This window comes from Mytilus edulis, chromosome 6 (assembly GCF_963676685.1).
Source record: "Mytilus edulis chromosome 6, xbMytEdul2.2, whole genome shotgun sequence".
Classification (NCBI taxonomy): domain Eukaryota; kingdom Metazoa; phylum Mollusca; class Bivalvia; order Mytilida; family Mytilidae; genus Mytilus; species Mytilus edulis.
In genome coordinates, this window is record NC_092349.1 from 42,461,632 (window position 1) to 42,484,898 (window position 23,267).

The 23,267-nt window shown below is 32.4% G+C and overlaps 1 protein-coding gene across 1 annotated transcript; it reads right to left on the reverse strand.

The window, feature by feature from the left end:
• Positions 1-15,950: 15,950 nt before the first annotated feature.
• On the reverse strand, positions 15,951-21,784 carry LOC139526094 (uncharacterized). The gene is made up of 3 exons (XM_071321245.1): positions 21,659-21,784; positions 19,692-19,778; positions 15,951-16,409 (listed from the first exon to the last, which is right to left on the reverse strand). Exons 1-3 carry the CDS (start codon positions 21,732-21,734, stop codon positions 15,955-15,957), a joined length of 618 nt encoding a protein of 205 aa, XP_071177346.1. The 5' UTR covers positions 21,735-21,784; the 3' UTR covers positions 15,951-15,954.
• Between the last annotated feature and the right edge of the window lie 1,483 nt (positions 21,785-23,267).

Sequence of the window (23,267 nt, forward strand, 5' to 3'; positions counted from 1 at the left end):
AAAGGAATACGAAATTGTTTATGTTTTTTTAAAAGTCTACATTGGGATTCTATGAAACATATTTTCACTTTATACAAAGACAAGTGGGGAGTAATATCTCGGACCATTTTCACAAGATTTGATTGGTTATATCAGACACACCTCTCATGTGCTCTAGTTTTGACATGTTGACCTTTTCGAATTTTTATATATGATCATATATACGGGGCATAACTATTTTTAAAAGAGTTCCAAAACGTACCCACAGGTTGAATGAATACAATAACAAAACAAATTGCATTTCAATCCGTGGATGCCATATGAAACTCTCAGATGAAACTGTTACCGAGTATTTTGAAAATGCAGCTGAGGAATATAACTTGAAATGGAAATTTTCCCTCAGATCAGGCTTAATTTTTGCGGCCTAATATTTTGAAAACCATACTCATAAATTAAATTCATAGCCTTCATACACGACATATAACCTGATATGCATAAATATAGAGATAAATTAGATACCGACCACGTGCAATTGGATCATATATTCTAGGTCTGTTTGATTACATAGTCAGGGCCGTAACTGCCCCCCCCCCCCCCCCCAAAAAAAAAATAAGGAGGCAGAAGTCTTGGGGCCACCGGCTGAGGCCCCCCCCCCCCCCAAGACGAACATTGTAATATAAGGGTTCGAAATATGTCTTGAAACCTCTTTTTTTGTACCTTACTTATATTTTTTCAAGTTTCATATTTACTGTATGAAGAAATGCATCAGGCATCTAGAGCCGGCTGAAAATACTTGCCTCGTATTTTATTCAATCAAAGCATGTATCCATTTACAGTAGATGTAAATGTAAATGTAAATGTAAGTGTTTAAAAGTAGAAAAAGCGGATCATTTTACGATGGATATTTTTTACATCAACATGATCAATGACAACTTTGTTTGCAAAGGGAGTTCATGAATTTGACACTTTTGCTCAATCTTTTTTCATATATGACAAATCAAAAAAAGTATGTAATGCGTACAATTGATGATGACAGTTCAGAGTATCGTGACTTTTTTTTTAATTTGAATTTTAAATAAATATATTAGGTAACTTGTACAAAAAATAATTTTCACCAGCTTATGTGAAGTATACCAACAGTTTAAATATGAATGGTTGACATATTGGGTTATATGACCAAGTATAATTTATCAGTTGTTTCTTTGCCTGTGTTATCATGTTTTTGATAAAATTGCATATCATGACTTTGTGGCATGACATTCTTTTGACAAACATGTTTAATCTCGCCTTATTCTTTATGTTTCTGTCCGAAGTCAGGTGCATGTATTTAGTTTGATGTATGCCTTATTTGTTGTTCGTTTCCGTTGTTCTAAACACAAATCCATCCATGGTTTTCTCTTTTGAACTGTTTGATATATGGCCATGCCAAACTTCTGACTTTCAACAAGCAAATACAAAATGTGCGGAGTGAAACATGTTAGGGAGCACTAAATCATGTACCTTACTAAAGACAGGCGCGTAGCTCCATATACGCTAACACGCAGTTGCGTGCACATCGATTCGGCAAGCAAAAAAAAAAAAATGCCAAAATAAAAATTTATAAATTAATTATGGTTAAAGGAAATACATATGTTGTCACTTTTTTAATTGATGAACTTTCATTAAATAACGGCATTTCAAATTAAACGTTTTATTGGAGATCATGTAAAAATCGGACAGTACCAGATTTGAATTTATTATACTCAGTCTAAGACGTGTAGTTTCGGAGCACATTTTACAGAGTACGGCTTATCTGTTTGCGATGCGATGTACCAATCGAGATTTATCGAAACCCTTTGATATTATTGAAAATATGCCGAGGCGATGTATTCGACAGACTATTAGAGCCAATCACCATGAAAACACGCCAAAAGAGCATTGGAAAGTCTCATTATATTTTGCGTTCACACACGTAGACCATATGATAATGGAATTGGAGAGTAGAGGGTGTCTGGTATTATCAGAAAATAGCTTCTTTGTGTCGTATCTGCTTCCTCGTGTTGTAGGACATATAACCAAGGAATAATTCTCAACATTGTCTGAGACATACAAAATGACCTGGCATGTATTTGGCGGACAATTTCAATCGGGAGGTCGCTCGATGGAGAACACGTTCGCTGGTTTATAACATCTCGCGAGTGCTACCATGCAGATCTATCAGTTTATTAAGTCTGTTGAAAACAAAAGTACGATCAACAATTAACAACGTCAGGTTATCATCGCTAGCATTACTGCATATTGATCGGGATTTCAGTGTGAATGTTGACAAAGTAATAGAGAAGTTCGTTTCTGCATAGACCCGAAGAGCAGATTTTGGTCAATGTTGAGTAAATTCTGTAATTCAAAAATGTGTTGTTCATGTATTAAATTAACCATGATTTACTCTATTCAGAAGATTCAAGTATTAATAGTTTTACGTTCATAAATTGTTTATAAGTCCTATTTACATGTAGCTCCTCTTTAAACCGTCATATGACCGAAAACCGAAAAAAAAAACATTTTTCTGCAGTAAAGGGTCCCAAAAAAATTTCGCCTCGCTCCGCTCGGCGGTAGTTGCTTGCACATCGTTTTCTCCTGGCTACGCCCCTGAAAGATAGTGGAATAATAACACGACATAAAAGAGCAAAACACTGTATAAATCAGTTGAAAAGGTTATTCTCATCAAATCGACAGACATTACATAAAAACTAACCAAAAGACTACAGGCATTAAACATTGATCTATGGGTGTTACAATATAGTTAAAACCAAAATAAATCACGTTTCTAAAACACAAAAGAATCCAAATCAGTACGTATCAAATAGATCGAAATAACAGACGCTGTCACTATACCGTCATATATAACTGGTAGAATGTGTATAAATCATAACATCATGCATTTTGACCATGACACTAAACGTTAAGCAAGTAACAATCAATATTTGGACAATAATGTTGCCAGGCCAACTAACTAATGCTATTGCCTCTTGGTACTGTTAATTCAGTTGTAAATGGCGAAAAAAAATAAAGTTTCCTGCTGAAAAAATATAAATATTCCAACCGGTAGTTTATGTGCTCTCTCTCTCTCTCTCTCTGTTTAAGAAATTTTTAAATTACATACCGCAGCAGATATTCCAGCAATGTATCCTTGTACGTCATATATTAAAATAAGAGCCATGTCGTTGTCTTTAACATATCGACGACCATGTAATCCACTCGAATCTATTAATAATTTCAAATAAAGATGTAAGAAATTCTATGCTATCGGACGATGATATCATGATATAATTTATATATTTACCTGACCAACATTTTAAAGAATTAGTCAATTTTGTATTCAAATTAGTTTAGTTTGCTCGTTTTTCATGAGAGGAATACATTTTTGTAGGCAATGCATAAAATAAAACGACAATATTTTTCAAACTTACAACATCATATATAATATGCGCCTACTTCATGTGCATTCAAAGATTGAATCTGGGTTTTATCAATATTTTCTTAAAGTTTCTGTGAACTAATTTGCATACAAACTTTTGTTACACAAAATTGACAAAAATGAATTTTGTCTCAACAAAATTGACAAAATTGACAAAATTGAAATTTGTCTCAACAAAATTGACAAAATTGACTTTTGTCTCAACAAAATTGACAAAATTGACTTTTGTCTCAACAAAATTGACAAAATTGACTTTTGTCTCAACAAAATTGACAAAATTGACTTTTGTCTCAACAAAATTGACAAAATTGAATTTTGTCTCAACAAAATTGATTTTTGTCTCACGAAAGTCAATTTTGTCTCACGAAAGTCAATTTTGTCTCACGAAAGTCAATTTTGTCGTCACAAAAATGAATTTTGTCATCACAAAATTGACTTTTGTCTCAACAAAATTGACAAAATTGACTTTTGTCTCAACAAAATTAACAAAATTGACTTTTGTCTCAACAAAATTAACAAAATTGACTTTTGTCTCAACAAAATTGACTTTTGTCTCAACAAAATTGATTTTTGTCTCAACAAAATTGACAGAATTGACTTTTGTCTCAACAAAATTAACAAAATTGACTTTTGTCTCAACAAAATTGATTTTTGTCTCAACAAAATTGACAGAATTGACTTTTGTCTCAACAAAATTAACAAAATTGACTTTTGTCTCAACAAAATTGACAAAATTGAATTTTGTCTCACAAAATTGCATTTTGTCTCACAAAAGTCAATTTTGTCTCACAAAAGTTTATTTTGTCTCACAAAAGTCAATTTTGTCTCACAAAATTGAATCTTACCTCACACAATTGACTTTTGTGATTTAATTTCCATATCAGGTAACAAAAGTCAATTTTGTATGCAAATATCTTATATTTGCATACCTTTTAGACAAAATTGACTTTTGTCATGACAAATATGAATTTTGTCTACAAAAATGAATTTTGTCATGACAAAAATGAATTTTGTCTACACAAATGAATTTTGTCATCACAAAATTGAAGTTCTCACAAAACAAGTCTGTAGCACATAGTTTTGTAAGACAAAAATGATTTTGTTATGACAGAATTGAAGGGTAAAAATGTAAAGGGAATTTTGTGTTTTAAGTGATTTTGATATTTTACAGATTTGCACATGATTTACTTTGTTGCCATGGAAATTCGTCACAAACGTACAATTTTTTCAACACCTTTTATTTAAGTCATGTAGAGCCAAATTTAAGAGCATTGGAGTAAATTCGGTTGACCGAATAATTACGCACCTTATAGTCCTTTTTTTTTAAGAACGATTAAAATTCTCATACTCATTGACGGAAAACATCTTCCTTCTGTCCATTGGGTGGATGCTATATTAATAGAAAAACCCAAGAAAAAAGAGTACTAATATATATAGAAACCGTTCTCCAATCAGTAAACACTTATATTACTTATTTCAAATTTAGACGTATACAATGATATATGTCGACGCTTTAAAATTCATGAGTGTATCCTCAAATGAGGTAAATTATAAGGCCTTGCAAATATTGTTCGATCCCTAACATCACTAAAGAGACATTTATCGTCAAAATCCGTATATGGTGTACACATTTTATCTTCGTGGTCTATTGGAAAATGTTGTTTGTGTTGTATTTAGACCCATCAACAACGAAATTTATTGCATGCACGCGTATAAAAATTGCGAACGCAATCATAGGTTTGAATGTTGTTTTTAATTTAGACTTGTCTATATTTATTTCTTTTGGGTTTGCATTATATATTTCATATATAATGCTATATCACTCTGTTCATGGGGGATTTTAAATTTTTATTTCCCCCGGTTTATATGAGCCGTTCTTTCTATTTTGACTCTTTAAAATTCAAGTCTATCCTTAATTGAGGCAAACTAAATGGCTTACTAAATATTTTTCGATCCCTAACATGACTGAAGAGATATTAATTGTTGAAATCCGGATATGGGCTTTAAAAAAAATCATGCACATATAAAACCCCTTTTACTAAATTTTCAACATTTTGAATTCTTGTTATTGCATCTTCAATGTAAGCAGAAATCCTGTGTCAATGATTGCCTGATGGGGAAAAGTATACTCCTGAATGTAAAACATGTATCCAATGAAAGATATATAATCCGTGTGCATGTGTTACAATAGAATGACAGGCACAACACGGGAAAATAGAAGGCATTTTTTTAATTGAAACTTTAAGCTCTCAATCGATCCGCATTGTTAATTACTACAAGTACACATCCGTGATATCGCGGCTGAATGAAAGTATATAACTATGCCTAAGCCTTATTTTAGTAATTGGTATTGTCATCTGATAAAGTCATGTCGATAATAAGATACACAGTTTTCTCTGCTTTCAAATCTTTCTGTTTGAACCCGTCGACCTGGAACTTATCAATTATTGGAAATATTAATTATTTGGAAAACAAAAGGTCCAGGCTGTCCAGGAATGGGGTATTTGTTAATCAACAGCATTGGCCTATATTAGTTATCTTAGAAAGTCTTGCCGATTGCTGAATAAAGCTACAATAGGGAACAATTTGACAATGATTGAATTTAGTAGTGTCAGCCCTTTGATTATGACCCGTGTATATAGCAAAATCCTAAATACACCGTTTGGTGGTGCGCCTGTCAAATGCGGAACGTATAGATAAGGTAATAGCTAACAGGTGAATATACTATTGGTATCGGTATCGGATTAGACCCGGAACTTGTTAATTATTGGCAATATTAATTACAAATGTATGTGGAAAACAAAAGGGTCTGGAGTGGTGTAATTTTTAATCTACACCATTGTCCTATATTAGTTATATATAGAGTTGAATTCTTTGATTTGCGGTTTTTACCCGATGACGGCTGACAAATTGGACCTCGTAATTTTAGTATTAATTATAGATATGTAAGATGAAGTAACGCAGACCGAAGTCTTATTGTCATATTCTTCATTTCAAGTCTCGGTGAGGTGAATGCGATTAGCATTGTCACCAAATTTTGAATATCATTCAGTGAGCAGACATCGCCTATATACATGTAAACGTGAAGTAAAAGAAGAATATTAACTTTGGAAGATCTTTAGTGGAGTCTACTCCTTCGAATAGAAGAAAGGGTCGACGAGGAGAGAACAGTTGCTTCCCATAGGATATCAGAATATCTGTTGGAAAACAAGCCCGTCTAAATTCTTTGAGAGTCAATTCAGCAAGATTGTTTTTTTTTTATAACAAACCTCCACAATCTGATATCTCCTGGAATCCCTTGGCTTTAGCATCAGCCTCTGTTAGTGGCATTGCTGCAAAGTTATAAAAGTCCGTTTGACTTCTATAAATCTTCAAAAAATAATTCTTAAAAATTCATTTTTAAAGATGATATTTTTTTTCTTCATTTTTGTTAATGTATGATATATACGAACTCTGACTATGAATATCATAATTTTAAACCTATAATCAAGAAAGTTACTCATTAGGTCGCTATATGTTACTTCAATTTATTTTAATATAAAATACTCAATGGAGTACGTATGAGTAGTGTAACAGCCTTCCATTCAAAACAAAAACATTAGACATGTGCTCTTAACCTGTTTCATGATATCTTCTAAAAGCTTATATCTAATATTGATACTAGTATTGTAAAAACATCTTAATGAAAGAGCATATCACGAAACAGTTTTGGTTTCGGATACCAGATCAATATTTTCTTTCTTTTTTACTTCAAGGAAACAATATATTCTTATTTTCATAATATAAGATAAAAAGTTGTTGTATGATTTCCCGGCCAATAGAAAACTATCCTCAGTAGAACAAAATATACGTAGATGTCAGCAACTATAGTATAGGTCACCGTTATCGTGTTTGACTGGCTTTGGTTCATCTAGCCAGTTGACAATACCTCTGGATTCTAATGTGATTTGTAGAAGTGCTTACATTGGATGAATAGTAATTGGTGTCGTCTTAATAAACCTTGTGTGTTTATAATGCAAATTACAAAAAAAAAATACTAATAAAAAAAAAGGGAAAATTTTGTTCACCACAATTTGGTAAGAAAATGATGATTACTGGAGTATTCTATTTATTGTATATTTTGTCAATTGTACTCATCAGGAATGTATTACCCGTTTTTTTTCTTTGTTTTGGTGTGATATTTTAAGGAGGTTAGTGTGTATGTTCACATTGAATATTATAAATACTTTGCCGATTACCATGCTTTGTTTTTGATATTTTTGTTTGTTTGTTCGGTTTGGAGAATCTTCAGAATCTCATAAACATGTTTAACCCCGCCGCATTTTTGTGCCTGTCCCAAGTCAGGAGCCTCTGGCCTTTGTTAGTTTTGTATGATTTTTAACTTTAGTTTTTTGTGTATAATTTGGAGTTCGTTCATTATCACTGAACTAGTATATGTATTTGTTTAGGGGCCATCTGAAGGACGCCTCCAGGTGCGGGAATTTCTTGCTGCATTTAAGACCTATTGGTGACATTCTGCTGTTGTCTGTTCTATGGTCGGGTTGTTCTCTCTTTGACACATTCCACATTTCCATTCTCATGCAATTTTATTAGGTATGTCATACTGGATGGGTCACATTTTTTTGTTTGATTACTCAATTTTGCACATTCTGTTGGTAATCTTTCTTATAAGCAACATATAACATCAACTTTAAAATCAGCTTGATCTTTGGAGTTAGGTTCCATTTGACATACGAATCTTGAGTATAAAGTTCCATTAGAACAGTAATATCTACCTCTAAGGTTATCCCATGTGCCGTCTAAAAAAGAAAAAAGAAAACGTAAAATTAAAATCTTTTCTAACATTGGTTTCTCATGACTCCCATTTGTATTTTGATCTTACTAAAATTATCTTTTGCATCGTAAAATACCATATATAATAACGTAATGAAAAATAAAATTTTAATCAATCAATGACTGAAATAATCGTAACACCGCCTTTGTATATTGCAGCCATAATACATAATAGACCAACCAAGACATAAAAGTAGGAGGAAATCTCACTTGAATGACGGTCTTTTAGTTTATAAATAATAATACACGACCAATAAAGTAAAAACAAAATTTGTTTAAATCTAACTTTTATAATAGTTCGTTGTGATAATATCAAACGATAAGTGACACTGAAGTGGGTTTTTCAATCACCGACTTAATCATTTTGCTGTTCAAAAGCCAAAATGTCTATTGCAACAACCAAATGTAAAAAAGAATATGTGGTATGATTGCCAATGAGACAATTTTCCAACAAGAGACCAAAATGACACATAAATTAATAACTATAGGTAACCGGTCTTCAACAATGAGCAAGGCCCATACTGCATAGTCAGCTATAAAAGGCACCGACATGACAATGTAAAACAATTCAAATGAAAAAACTAACGGCCTTATTTATATAAAAAAAATGAACGAAAAACAAATATGTAACACATAAACAAACGACAGCCACTATATTACAGGCTCCTGACTTATGACATACACACATAATGTGGCGGGGTTAAACATGTTAGCGGGATTCCAACCCTTATCCTAACCTAGGACAGTGGTTTAACAATACAACATAAAAACGAACTATAAAAATCAGTTGAAAAAGGCTTAACTCATCCGATGGACAAAAATACAAGTGGACGTGGCTGGGTACTTGTGCATCCCAACAACAAAAAGACACTAGGAACATATCTGAGAGTATTCACAGTTAACTGACAGCTAGTTCAAAGCCACTAACAACTAATATAAAAAATCATACATTTAAGGCTAAATTATCAATCTGTACACATCCAACATCCCAAAAAATTAGTGTACTGACGTCATAAACAGTCAGAGAAAAGTGCAAAGCCAAGATACAGGTATCGACAGATTGTAGATCCATGAATTTGTATATGTATGATAATATACTAGTAATATTTATTTGCTTTTAATTTACTGATAACAAAATCAACATTTATACCAATAAAAACAATATTCAATGATCTCATTACAGTGTTGAATTGGTAACCTTTTATAATTAGTTTATTTAAAGGACCGATAAATTTACCAGGATCATATCTAAAATTTCCGGATACGGTTAACAACATTTCCGTAGAAATTTAATGAGGTTGTGCTATCCCGTTTGAGATAAGTTTTCTACAGGCACAACCTAACTTCAAAACCAAATCTTTATATCTATGGACAAATTTAGTAAAGGTTTTAAAAGCAATTATCTGTAATGACCAAAATTAGCTGGAAATGCATGGTTGCATATTTTTTGAATTTCAACATAAATTTGAAGGACCTCCTAATATATGTTGAAAAAAATAACTTTGATTCATTGAAATGTTTTGGTTACCATGGATACGGCATGCAAATTTTCCTTACTCCACATTTCCTGTGAAAATATAGCTAACATAGTTACTACAAAGATGTATTTTGATGCTTTCTCTAATAAATAAATCTCCATTACTGGTTCCATTTATCAGTGTGATATCCAAATAATTCTTAAATTTGGAGAAAGAAAACTTTATGCAAAAAGAATAAGTTTGTTGTCCCATGAAACTTAGTAATATGACCTAGATTCGGTCCAGCTCACTTATTTTTTTTTTATCACAAAAAAAAATATTTTGTCAAAATCAGAAGAATTAATTCTTTTTCCCATTTGGAAGAAAAAATATAAAACTACATATTTCAAAACAGTAATGTTATATGATGAAGTGAATCATTTGAAAAAGTATGACTGAATTCTAAGAACATGCATTTCCAAGCTCCTATTTAAATAGTATGGTCCTTACAGAGAATTGGTATTAAGTGATTTATGGTAACGATATCCCTGGTTTAAGCATTTACCAGTTATACATAGAAATATCTCTATATGTCGGAGCAATTTCCTAGATTTTTTACTTCAGTTATACAAATTCAAAATCATAAAGTTGTCAAATCCTACTTGAAATTCAACATTAAAAAATCTATATCATTTAAGTTGAACATATTTTAACAATTTAAATCTATTTCCAGAAGAAAATATGAACTTTTAGCTATTTGTTATTGGAAAGTATAATACTTCTGTTACATAAATATTGGCTATTTTTGACAATACAACGCGAAAGTTCAGAATTTTGGTTAATTTTTAGACGGTTTCAGTCTGAAACGGAAGAGTGGCCGCATTTATCTTCATTCATAATATTTATTTAATGACTAAATCAGTTAGAATATTTCACGTAAATAATTTAATCGACTGAAGTAGACACATAAGTGTTTAAAATAATGTCCAAAATCTTTCATCAGATGAACTTGGAAGTTTGAGGCCAAAATCGGTCCTTACCGGACCTACTCCTTTGCCATTTATATTTGTAACTGACATAACTATTTAAATATATTGCATCGAATGAATTGTCAGGGCTAAATGAACAAAGTTGTGTCGAAAGACCATATGCAGACGTACGTTTAAGCTTTTTAAAATTCGTTCCGAGTATACACAGTGTAATAACTCACTGCATGCTTTCAAGTATTCAATTCAGAATTGAATGCTTCTTTTTGTAACTTCATTTCAAATTAAATTTTATATTATTGCTCTTACATGTGTACTTTTGTAGTACTTAGATTTAGGACTGATAATGTACCTTTGCAATGTAAAACTGTTTAAATACTTCAAAACTGTGGTACTTTTTCTAAAGGTTAGTTTGACGTTTTTGGTTTGTACTTTAAGCTGAAAGTAATAGTTCTACACTTTTACAGAAATTTAAACTATTAGTAATATTACTTTTTAATACTGTTGGATTGTTTTGTGTGATATCCGTTTGACGTGGCTCGGTACTTATACATCCCGTCAATGTGTTTGTATTGTCTTTCATTTTTTGGTGGTGTGTTTTGTATATGCGACTTTTTGTATTTCTTTGGTTCTTATAACGTGACTCTGTACTTTAAAAGATCCCGTCAGTATGGTATTGTTCTATTTTATGTCATAATGATATATTTCTATTATGAATTACATAATACGTTGAACCACAAACGTCACAATCATTCAATAGTCCATTTTCATATACATTTCCCTTTCCGTAGTCGGTTCCGTCTTTTATTATCTTAAGTCGTAGTGGAATTAACTATTTGTGGATTCTTATAATTTCCATATAACTTTTGGACTATTTTAAATCTCGGTCTATTTTTGAAATTTATTCTTACATACTTTTGATTTTTTTTAACCCTGTATGCTAACATTGCCTATGTGAAATTTTAAAATTGTTTGTATACGTGTACATTGATCGACAAATATATGTGACGTATAAAATTTTCTGACGTCATACACGCAAATCAATGAATGTATTTGTAGATAGATGTTTTTTGTTCTGTTAAATTGTTCCTTTTAAAATTGTTACACGATGATGACTGTCGTACCCATATTTTGACAATTTTTTTATTGTGTCTGTTTAGTTAAAGCATCATTGTAAATATAACGGAATTTGATGAGACTGTCATCAAAATGAGAGGGTTAGCGCTATGAAACCAGTCTTAATCCACCATTTTCTACATTTGAAAATGCCTGTACCAAGTCAGGAATATGACAGTTCTTGTCCATTCGTTTTTGATGTGTTTTGTTATTTGATTTTGCAATGTGATTATGGACTTTCCGAATTGATTTTCCTCTAAGTTCAGTATTTTTGTGATTTTACTTTTTACAGGACTGGTACACCAAAATTCTACAGGGGTTGTGAACCAGTTTAGTATCTTAGATATTTATGCTTTCAAAAAAATAATCCATTTTTTTCAAGTCTTGTATTTTTCTTGTAAACATGTTATGTTTGTTTTCTAGTCCGTCAGGGTTTCACTTTTTAAAAATAATGTAAAATAAACTACCAATTTGTGATAAAAATAAACTAAATAATATGATTGCACATTTATACATGTTATACTACTACACTACAGAGGTACGGAGCTGGTATTTCTTATTTGTATCACTAATCTAATCCTGTAAATAAAAAGATTCTAAAATAAGAACATTTGTTATCTATAGTTTTGAAGTACTACATCACCACTAAAATATTTTAAGCAAATGTCAACATTGGATTCTGGTCCATGATCTCTCCGATCTCATGTGTCCTTTAGACTTAAGTGACCTATCTTCGTTACCCTTAACCGATCTATCTTCGCTATTCTTAACCAACATATCTTCGCTATTCTAAGTCGACTTATCTTTGCTATCCTTAACCGATATATCTTCGCTATCCTTAGCCGAAGGGCCAAGTGAGCTTTTCTTATCACTTGGCGTCCGTCTTCTGTCGTCGTCGTTAATTTTATACGTTTTGAACTTCTTCTAGAGAACCACTGAATGGAATGAATCAAAACATGACATGAATGTTCCTTATGAGGTGCTGACCAAGTGTTGTTACTTTGTAGTCGATCCATCATCTAAGATGGCCGCCAGCGGGGGACTTAGTTTAACATAGGACCCTATGGGAAATGCATACAAATGACTTCTTTTAGAGAACCACTAAATGGAATCAAACCAAACATAGCACGAATGTTCCTTATGAGGTGCTGACCAAGTGTTGTTACTTTGTAGCCGATCCACCATCCAAGATGGCCGCCAGCGGGGGACTTAGTTTAACATAGGACCCTATGGGAAATGCATACAATGACTTCTTTTAGAGAACCGCTGAATGAATTGAAATCAAACATGCCATTGGCATGAATGTTCCTTATGAGGTGTTGACTAAGGCCGTGTTCACATTGACCTAAACTCGGTGTTGTGTTAGTGTAACACACACATAAACTAAACATAGTAACGTTCCCATTGATAAAACTCAATGTTTACATGTAGTTTAAATCATGTTTTGTCTACATGCAGTCGATAGTCGAAGTAGGCGTTGTGTAGGTTAAGTGTACACAAAACTAGGCATTCAGAACTTTAATTTTCCCATGTGTATTTATAAAAGAAACGATTTTTATACGATCGTCAAAATTTTGACGGGACGTATTATGGTATACAAATGTCCGGTGTCCGTCCGTCCCTCTGTCCCACTTTAGATTAAAGTTTTTGGTTAAGGTAGTTTTTGATGGAGTTAAAGTCCAACCAACTTCAAACTTAGTACACATGTTCCCTATGCTATGATCTTTTTAAATATAATGCCAAATTAGAGTTTTTACCCCAATTTCACGGTTCACTGAACCATAGAAAATGATAGTGCGAGTGGGGCATCCGTGTTCTGTGGACATATTCTTGTTTTAATTTTTTCTCGCCTACATGCGCGTACTGCAGTGTCAACAATTTTTAAATGTTTGTGACCAATGATATTTGGTATGCATTGTACTGGCATTGGTCTAATTTCCGTGAAGATGTGATGTCGGCCAACCGCCCATGCCCGATGGGATGTAGAAGTACATAGCCACGTCATGTAACAAAGAAACACGAAAGGCATATAGCAAAAATGAAAGACACGAATACACAATTTTTACAATAGAACAGTAACACAATGACGGGATGTATAAGTACAGAGCGACGCCAAATGGATATCACCAAAAACAGACTAAACAGTATAAGTAATATACTAGCTAAAAGAATACTTTCAGTTACTTCAAATGAAAACATTAATCTTATCATAAATGGACAACATATTAAAGAAAGTACATGTGAAAAGGTTCTAGGTATTTTTGCTGATACATCTCTATCTTGGTCTTTTCATATTGATTATATAATCACAAAAAGTTTACTCTTCTTTAGCTTTACTAAAAAGGATAAAGAAAAATTTAAATCACAAAGCCAAACAAATGTGCTATAATGCTTACGTTTTACCTCACTTATATTATTTTTGTTCAATATGGGGAATTGCAATAACTTTCTATTAGATAGTTAATTAAAACTGCAAGAATGAGTTCAGACGAACATGATTACACCAAAGCATGGCTTAGCTCCAGAATATATGTCCAGTCTTATGTTATCAGCTTCTGCAAACCCAAAAAAAAACAATACGAGATTTTAGTCTTCATATAATTTTATAAATCCAAAAGAAAATACAGAGTTGTATAATATTGTTTAAAATTGTTGTTTGATTGTATTGCTTGACCTTTATGGGTGTTATTTTGCAATAAAGATTTGATTTATAATTCTAGTTTCTCGTACAATGGACCAAAAGTATGGAATGCTCTTCCTCATTCAATAAAAAAAAATAATACACACTCAGTATTCGAATTTTACCATGATATTTGTACATTAATGCCATATAATAATTGTTCATTGTATTACATTTTTATTTATCGTTATTATTTAATATGTATTGTTCATTTTTAATGAAATTATTATTGTAATTAAGAGAGCTGTATTGAAAATTGGTGTAATCCAAATAAGTTACTCTCTCTAAATCATTATTATTATTATTAATTATAATGACACGTTATAAAGATGATAAACAACGTCAGTACCCAGAAGCTGTGTATTTATTTATTCTACATTGGCTAGAGGTATAGTGGTAGGGTTGCGATCTCACAAAACATGTTTAATATCGCCGCATGTTTGCGCCTGGCTCAAGTCAAGAGGAACTTGGCCTTTGTATTAAGGGCATACGGTTACAGGGGAGGTAATGACGTTGCTAACGTAAATTGTTATTTTCGCGACGTCAAACTACAACTTATCGGGCAAACATTCAGTTTTCGACTGATTTTTAGCATTCAAACTTATTTAACTTGAAAACGAGTTCTTTGGACCCCTCTTTTTTAAAACGCTATTTGGTTTGATTACGTAAGACGATAGTGTGTGCAAATTTTCATGAAAACGTAAATAGTGCAATTTTTTTAAATTGAATAAATATACAGCAAAAAATGATGTTTTTTTTCTACATTCGTTAATATTTGATAAATATGAGTAATTTGAAAAAAACAAATTGCACCAATTTAAACTACATTTATATAAAACAGAATTTACGAATCATTTAACAAAAACAGCTTGTGTTTATCTTTTAATACAAAAAAGTTAATGTATTTCTGTCAAATGGAAAAATACGTCCCCAAATTCGAATTTTGAGCAAATTTATCAAATTTCAACCTCATTTTACCAAAAAAAGTAGCACATGTAGGTATACTTTTTATTAGATATTTGATTTAATCAGACAAAAAATAGCCTATGTGCAAATTGTCAGCAAACTGTAAATATGGAATCAAAACTGTATCGTATGCCCTTAAAGTCTTGCATGTATTTTTAATCTTAGTTTATTTATATGTTTTGGAGCTTAGTATGACGTCCATCTTCACTGAACTAGTACACATTTTTATTGGTGACCTTCGGCTGTTGTCTGCTCTTCGGTCGGCTTGTTGTCTCTTTGGCATATTCCCAATTTCCATTCTCAATTTTATTTAAGACCATCGTATATAATAAGAAGATACGATATGAATGCCAAATGAGACAACTCTCCATCAAAGTCACAATTTGTAAAAGAAAAAAACACTAAATATAACGGTCTTCAACACGGAGCCTTAGCTAGTTTGAAATTTTACACTGAAAAAGTACTTTTAGAAATTTATTTAAGTTACTTTGAACATACAACACATGTCAAAGGTTTCCCGTTAACATAGGGAGGACATTTTAGTGATCCACACATTCCTCCAACCAAGTAAACAACAGAGTCTCCATTATCTCTTTCCCCTCCTGGAACACCAACTGGTTTGTTATCTACACAAACTTGTTCAGTTGTCTGAACACCTTCCGACATCAAATAACCCCAATATTCAACATTCCAACCTGCAGGACATGACTTACGACCAGGTATCATCAAAATCGAGGCTTTATTTTTCGTGATGCAGACGGCACATGATGCATCTTTGTTCGCAATATCTGGATAAAAACCATTAATGTCGGTCTCAACACCGAACAAGGACTTAGCTATATTTGGAGACTCCAGATTTGTGTACTCTGGTTTTTTTGGAAGGCACAGATAATTAGACCCTCCTAATTTGAGACTCTGCTTTTTCCCAGCCATGTAACCTAAAAAATTTAAAGTTCTAAGTCTTAAATGACAAAAATGTGTTTCTATTTAAATTTATACGACGAACGACATCTGTTTTACTTCACATATCTATGAAGTTGTTTAAACTGATAATATGAAACTCATGATATATATCATTCCTTTTATACAATTGGGACACCAGATACTTTTATCGGCGTGCTTCGCATACAAATACCATGCATAATACTTGCAGACAGTTTGATGTATTAATACTTTATTCCAATAACCTTTGCACATGCATGCAAAATCCAGTGCTATATCAACGTACACAAACTTTAGCTGATGTATCTGTCCTATATTTCTTTTCTTCAGTTTATAAACAGAAGAAGATATCATATGGAATGGTTGCCCATAAGACAGCTGTCCAGAAAAATGTCCAATAAAGACAAGAGGTCACTGTTCCTGTTCTCTGTTGATGAATATACAATAACACTATACGATGTAATTACTATTATATCATTATTTTTTACCGATTACATCTAAGTATCCTTTTGTTACATCGAGATGATCACGAGGGCATTCCGATGTATTGCTATCGCCTAGATTTGCATACGTAACTTTCGTTTTGAGTTTGTAACCGATCTATTAACATGATAAATACGCGGATATTACTGCCAGCGGGCCGATCTGGGCCGAATGACGTTACCTTTAACTGCCATCGTGCCGATCGTGCCGATTGACGTTGTCTGTAACTGCCAGCCGGCGATTGGGTCGATTTAGGTGTTCTTTAACTGCCAATGGGCCGATTTGGCCGATGGTTAGGGTAAATGATATAAAAACATTAATTTGATATTCTGTTAATATTCTTTCTTTTTCTCTACATTCTTCCTTTTTTCGTGACGTCATATACTATTCTCTGACGAAACAGTGACGTCATTGCTGTAAAATTCAGCGCAATGGTTTCCGTCAATCCATGGATGCGAGCTTTTCCTCCAGAACCGGAGCAGAACACAATATTCCGCGCGAAACATGCCGGCAGCAAATTCAACACCAGTTAAATATTTCTATTTGCTGTTTTTGATAGAACTGATAAAAGAAATCGTCAGGAGAACAAACAGGTACTTTGTAAAATCATTTTTAAAGAGCACTGATAGGGAAAAAAATTGTCTCCAATGTTTTTGTACCATTAAAAAATTCAATAAACAAACCAATGAACCTTAATCAATTATTGTTTAACAATGTAATACAACTTTCATTTCGTTAGCGAAATAAAACGAATCAAATTGAAGAGATATAATAAGGAAAGATAAACATTAGAATAGTTCACGTTACACGATGCCTTTCTTTATATACATATATCATCTAATAGTTTGAGAGAAAAAGGCAAACATTTAAAGGGGACAAACGTTTGGATTTCTTGAGGGGAGACATGAGGATTTATAAACAAAATATATATAATATCCTTGCATGGTTATATATAGAGAAGAACATAAATATATTTGCCAAAGACAGCACGAACAAACAAAAATATTGGCATTCGTATGAAAATAAATATCCGCATAAAAATCTTCCTGTCCTAACATAATAACAAATGGACGTCCTCTAAATATAAATCTAAATATAGATCTTAAGATATACCTCCATTCCTTTATACAGTTATGCAAGAAATTTCAAAAGAAAAGGTGCAGCCACCGCCAAAAGATATGCCAGAATGAAGTCTTGGAGACCGCTTACAGAAAATGAACTGAAGTCTTTCCTAGCTATAGTATTTAACATGGGTTTGATTAGGAAGTCTTCCATAGAAGAATACTGGAATTCATCTTTACCAAGTCAGGCATCCCATTGGTTCAAGAAGGTCATGTCAAGAAATCTTTTCCAGAACATACTAAAGTTTTTATATGTGTCAGACTATTCAAGAAACGTCCCGAGACAGGTACGAATTAGACTGTGTAAACCATGCTTAAACATTGAAAGGAAGAAATGATAGGATCTCAAATAAAACAACTCTCAACATGAAACCAAAATGACACAATAATATATAAACTATAGATCATCGTACAGCCTTCAATAATGAGCAAATTCCATACCGCACAGTGATAAGCTTAAACAATCAGGCTGTTTTCTGCTCTTTGGTTGGGTTTTTGTCTATTTGACATATTTCCACATTCCATTCTCTATTTGAAGACTAATTTTTAGTTTTGTCATACCTTTTTTTGTAGAAATAAACGTTCAATTTGTGTTAAAAATAAAGGTTTCCGTTTAATCCATTTATCCTCGTCGATTCCTTAAATGTCTTGTACGAAATCTAACATTTCTTATTGTTTGTTATAACTACATCTCTTCAATGAATACTGATAATCATATTTTTGTTTAGATCATAAATTAATAATATGAAAATGTTTTGTCGTCAGATATAATATTAATCAGTCTAAAGATTTGCACAACGGTACTGATATAAGATGTTATAATACGAAAATGTTGTTATTAAATCGTGCTGACAAATATTTCGGCTCAACAAATGGCCTTCTTCAAGTGATATATATATATAGGCGTAAAAAATACGGTTTCCATGGTGAATTTAATCGACGGATTAGTATTGCGGAGATTCAAGATGCGATGCTTGCGGTCAAGATACAAAATAATTTAGAAACGGGTAAAATGAAATCATTTAAAGATGACAAAAAATTTCATGTGAACACCAATATGACTTGTAAGACGACAAATCTTATTTACTGTGTCACATGTCCTGGTTGTCACGAAAATTATATTGGACAGACCGGGAATAGCCTCTGTGAACGGGTGCGAGTTCACAAAGAACAAATAAAACACCCACAATACAGAAATTCGCCAATTAGTGCCCATATTGACACTTGTGGTAAAAAGCATTTTCAAATAATGCCTTTTTTTAAATGTAGACGGGATGAAGCATAATATAGAAAAGAGATGGAACGTTATTTCATAACATTAACAATATTATATATATATATACATGTAATATATAACAACAAACACGTGTATACTGATTAGTATCACTACAATACAATAGTTATTACGGTGAGGTTGAATTTCCTGTCATTTATTCATCATCCACGCACGAACTCGTCTCAGAAAAAAAAATCTCTGTACATTAACCTCAGTTTCAGGTATAGAGATGTGATTTTATTTCTGTGGCATGTGATTTTTTTTCTGTGACATGTGCTTTTGACCATCAACAAGAACTTGCGGTCATCCGATGTTCAGAACTTCAGTACTTTGATTTTACATGTATCAAAATTATGCCGCTGAAAATATATGTGAAATACTTATAATAGGAAACTCACCGTCGTATATCAATGAAGATTTCTTTGGACAATTATTTCTTCCCCAGCGTATGTAGGTTGGACCAAATTTAATGTCTTTATTCACTTCTGAAAAGGAAAAACATATCTTACGAAACACACATAAAAGCCATGCAGTCAGTCCAATTAAATTGATATCAATATATTTGAGTTTTATATTTGAATAATATACCAGATTATGATCGAAATAACATATATTCTAACATTAACTTTAATCAGAAATTAATTTAATAATTTAAAATAAAGTAGGAATAGGTTTACTGTTTAATAGCTTTAAATACTTTCTGATTGTTGAAATAAATAATTAAAGTTACAATCAGAAAAAAATCTTATAAATTCAAAGGAAAAAAATACTTTTAGCTTTTTCGAAAGCACGGAACAGTGGTGCGTTTCTTTGTAATATAGTCCATTTGCCAACTACCGATTTGATTCTGTTATTACACACTTTTTAAACGAATTACCTCCCTTTTTCAATCGTAGACTTGTTCTATACTGGACAAAATTGGCTATTGCCAGTGCAAAGCATGCTGAATTGAAAGTGATCAGATGCATCGGCGGTAAAACTAACTTTCATGAAAGACTTGAAATTTCTGATGTCAAAAGTATTAGGCTCAACAACAAATTAATGTAATTAAAAGATTTGAAAACCTTAAAAATTACTCACATTACGCACAGGTAAAATTACTCTTTCTGCTAGCTCTCCATTGTAAAAATATTTTTAATGTCCCTCATAAAGGAGACAAATAAAAAAGGGATCTCTTAATACGACGGGTGCCACATGTGGAGCAGGATCTGCTTACCCTTCCGGAGCACCTGAGATCACCCCTAGTTTTTGGTGGGGTTCGTGTTGTTTATTCTTTAGTTTTCTATGTTGTGTCGTGTGTACTATTGTTTTTCTGTTTGTCTTTTTTATTTTTAGCCATGGCGTTGTCAGTTTGTTTTAGATTTATGAGTTTGACTGTCCCTTTGGTATCTTTCGTCCCTCTTTTAATACAGGGTCAATAACGGGAATTGGCAAATGAACTATTATTGGTACATAGCACCTTAAAATATTTTTTTGTGCAAATATAAGTGTAAATTTTGTATTGAAAAACGCCGAACCAAACAAAAGACAGGGATGATAACAGGTGCTCTTGGAGGGTATTAAGGCAAGCAGATCGACCTGCTCTGTATGTGTCACCCATCGTGTTTCTCATGAAAGTTCAATTCAAATTAATATTTATAAATATATTTATGTACGTGGCGGAAGAATTTTATTGTATGACAATTCTATTAATATAACAATAGAATTGTAACAGGTTTTATGAACCCGAGTGTATTTAAATACGGTGGACTCGATTTGAAATTATCGATAAGAGCGTTGACCATTCGCATGTACACACGTAGTTTTTGTTAGTTATACTCTAATAAGCACATATATATTCGAAAACAGTATTAAATACTTTTTGTTTGTATTTTTGTATATTGTTGAGGCAATTTTTTTTAGTTTATTTAAACAGAGGACTTATTCTGTGATGTGGACTGTATTTACACAATTACAAACCTTTGTAATTTGTTATCATTTGATAAACATGTATTGCAATTATTTGATATAATGTATAAAAAAAAAGAATGGTCATCGTGCCTGACAAGTTCTAAAACTAGTGTTTTAGTTATTTATATTATGAATAAGATAAGAAACAGATTGGGTCGAGGTATATAGAAACTATATAGTCTAGTATATAAATAATTTATGTTCGTTTGAACGAAGAGAATTTAGAAAATAAGTCTATATAGACAATGAAACAGTTTAAATAATATCCACTAGTAAACATAATACAGAATATTCAATAAAAGTGTTATCCTAAAGCAATCATGTTAGATATTTGGTCTACTATGTCATTATGTTCTTGCGACAACATAATTTTTTTTCCCTTATAGAAGAGGACTTTCAAAAATACCTGTCTTACCATATGCATGCTGCAGATCATCTCTTAGGTCCTTGAGTGCACGTTCCATTCTGGTGATAATATAGTCGTCACACATTTCTGACGAAACAGACAAAACACCTAAGCTGAACGTCAGCAGGAAGACTATTGAAAACATCTTCACTTTGTAGAACAATTGTGTTAGCCCTTTATATATAGACACTATATACACCCTCATTAATGTAACATATGTGTTGACATGAAATAAGAACTGGTATTATCGAATTTCATATAGGTTGCACTTTGTAAATACAGCTGTTTCTCAAACATGCCTCTTTTGGGGAGATTTAGAATATTCATAGAAAATTAATTTTGTTTACATACTAGTTCCCAGTTATGTTCTCTGTGTTCCATCTCACAGAGACTTAACTTGGGAATGTTACCAGTAAATAAACATGTGCATATTGTTTTCATTGAAATCTGTGTTAACCTTTCATTCGAGGTAGGGGTAGTTAAGAAAATTGGTCTTAGTTAAAACTCTGAGAAGTTCAGGGCATATAAACGTTGAAAATATGCCGCACAGCCCTATATTTTGACCTTTGAAAAAAAATGTAGTGCATATGAACTTTCAATTGTAGGATAAGATTAGTTTCAAAACTTCATAGTAAAAGTGTTACAGTTTTAGCCGTAAAAGGAGTTCCTGTGGGAAATTGCATTGTCAATATTTACAGAAATGCAACCTATAGCATTGGATCATGTTGTAATAATGTTTGCCTTAAATTTTATACTTTAAATATTAATAAAAAGTTGTTTTTATGTGGCATGTTCGAAACGACAACGGAATGTCAGAGAGGTAAAACATTTTGAAATAAGACCAGAGATCGAATTTAAGCTTTTTTATGTACTGGCCAGCCGGACCTGTGGACTGAAAAATCTCCTTGTCCGGTTCTAAATCTACTGGTCCTGCAAAAATTACATTCATTTGACAAACACAAAATGTTTTGATTTAAAGTTTGAATGATTTCCCTGCCATTGATTCCTCGGGTAATTTCATCTTCTTTATTCTCGTAGATTTTTTGTGCTTTTCTGATTGTTCATGACCAAGTACAGAATCTAACTTAAAATTTGAAGATCCTGTCTCCAAAAACATTTCTAATCTAGGTCTGTCACTGCATTTCCCAGTTTGTTTTTATTTGTACTAGAGATTGCGATGCAATCAGTGATTTTATCAACAAATTTCGACTGGTCCACCTGCCCACCAGCTGACAAAATCTACTGGTCTCGGACCACCGGACCAGTGCTAATTTCGACCAATGCCTAAGAATGTAAGAGTATACATTTGGTAATGTTTGGATTTATCATATCTTCAACGCATGTAATAAGTTTCGGATTTTGAATTACTTTGCATTGATCGTTACTTAAAGGACATTAAGTGTCGAAATGCGCATCATGTGCAGTAAAATATGTTCAATAAGAAGATTAGTATTATTACTACAACTGTGTTGATACCTTTTATAATGGATTATTATGCCAAGGGGTATCACCAGCCCAGTAATAAAAATTAAAATCACAAAAATACTGAATTCCGAGGAAAATTCAAAACGGAAAGTCCTAATTGAATGTTAAAATCAAAAACTTAAACACGTCAAAC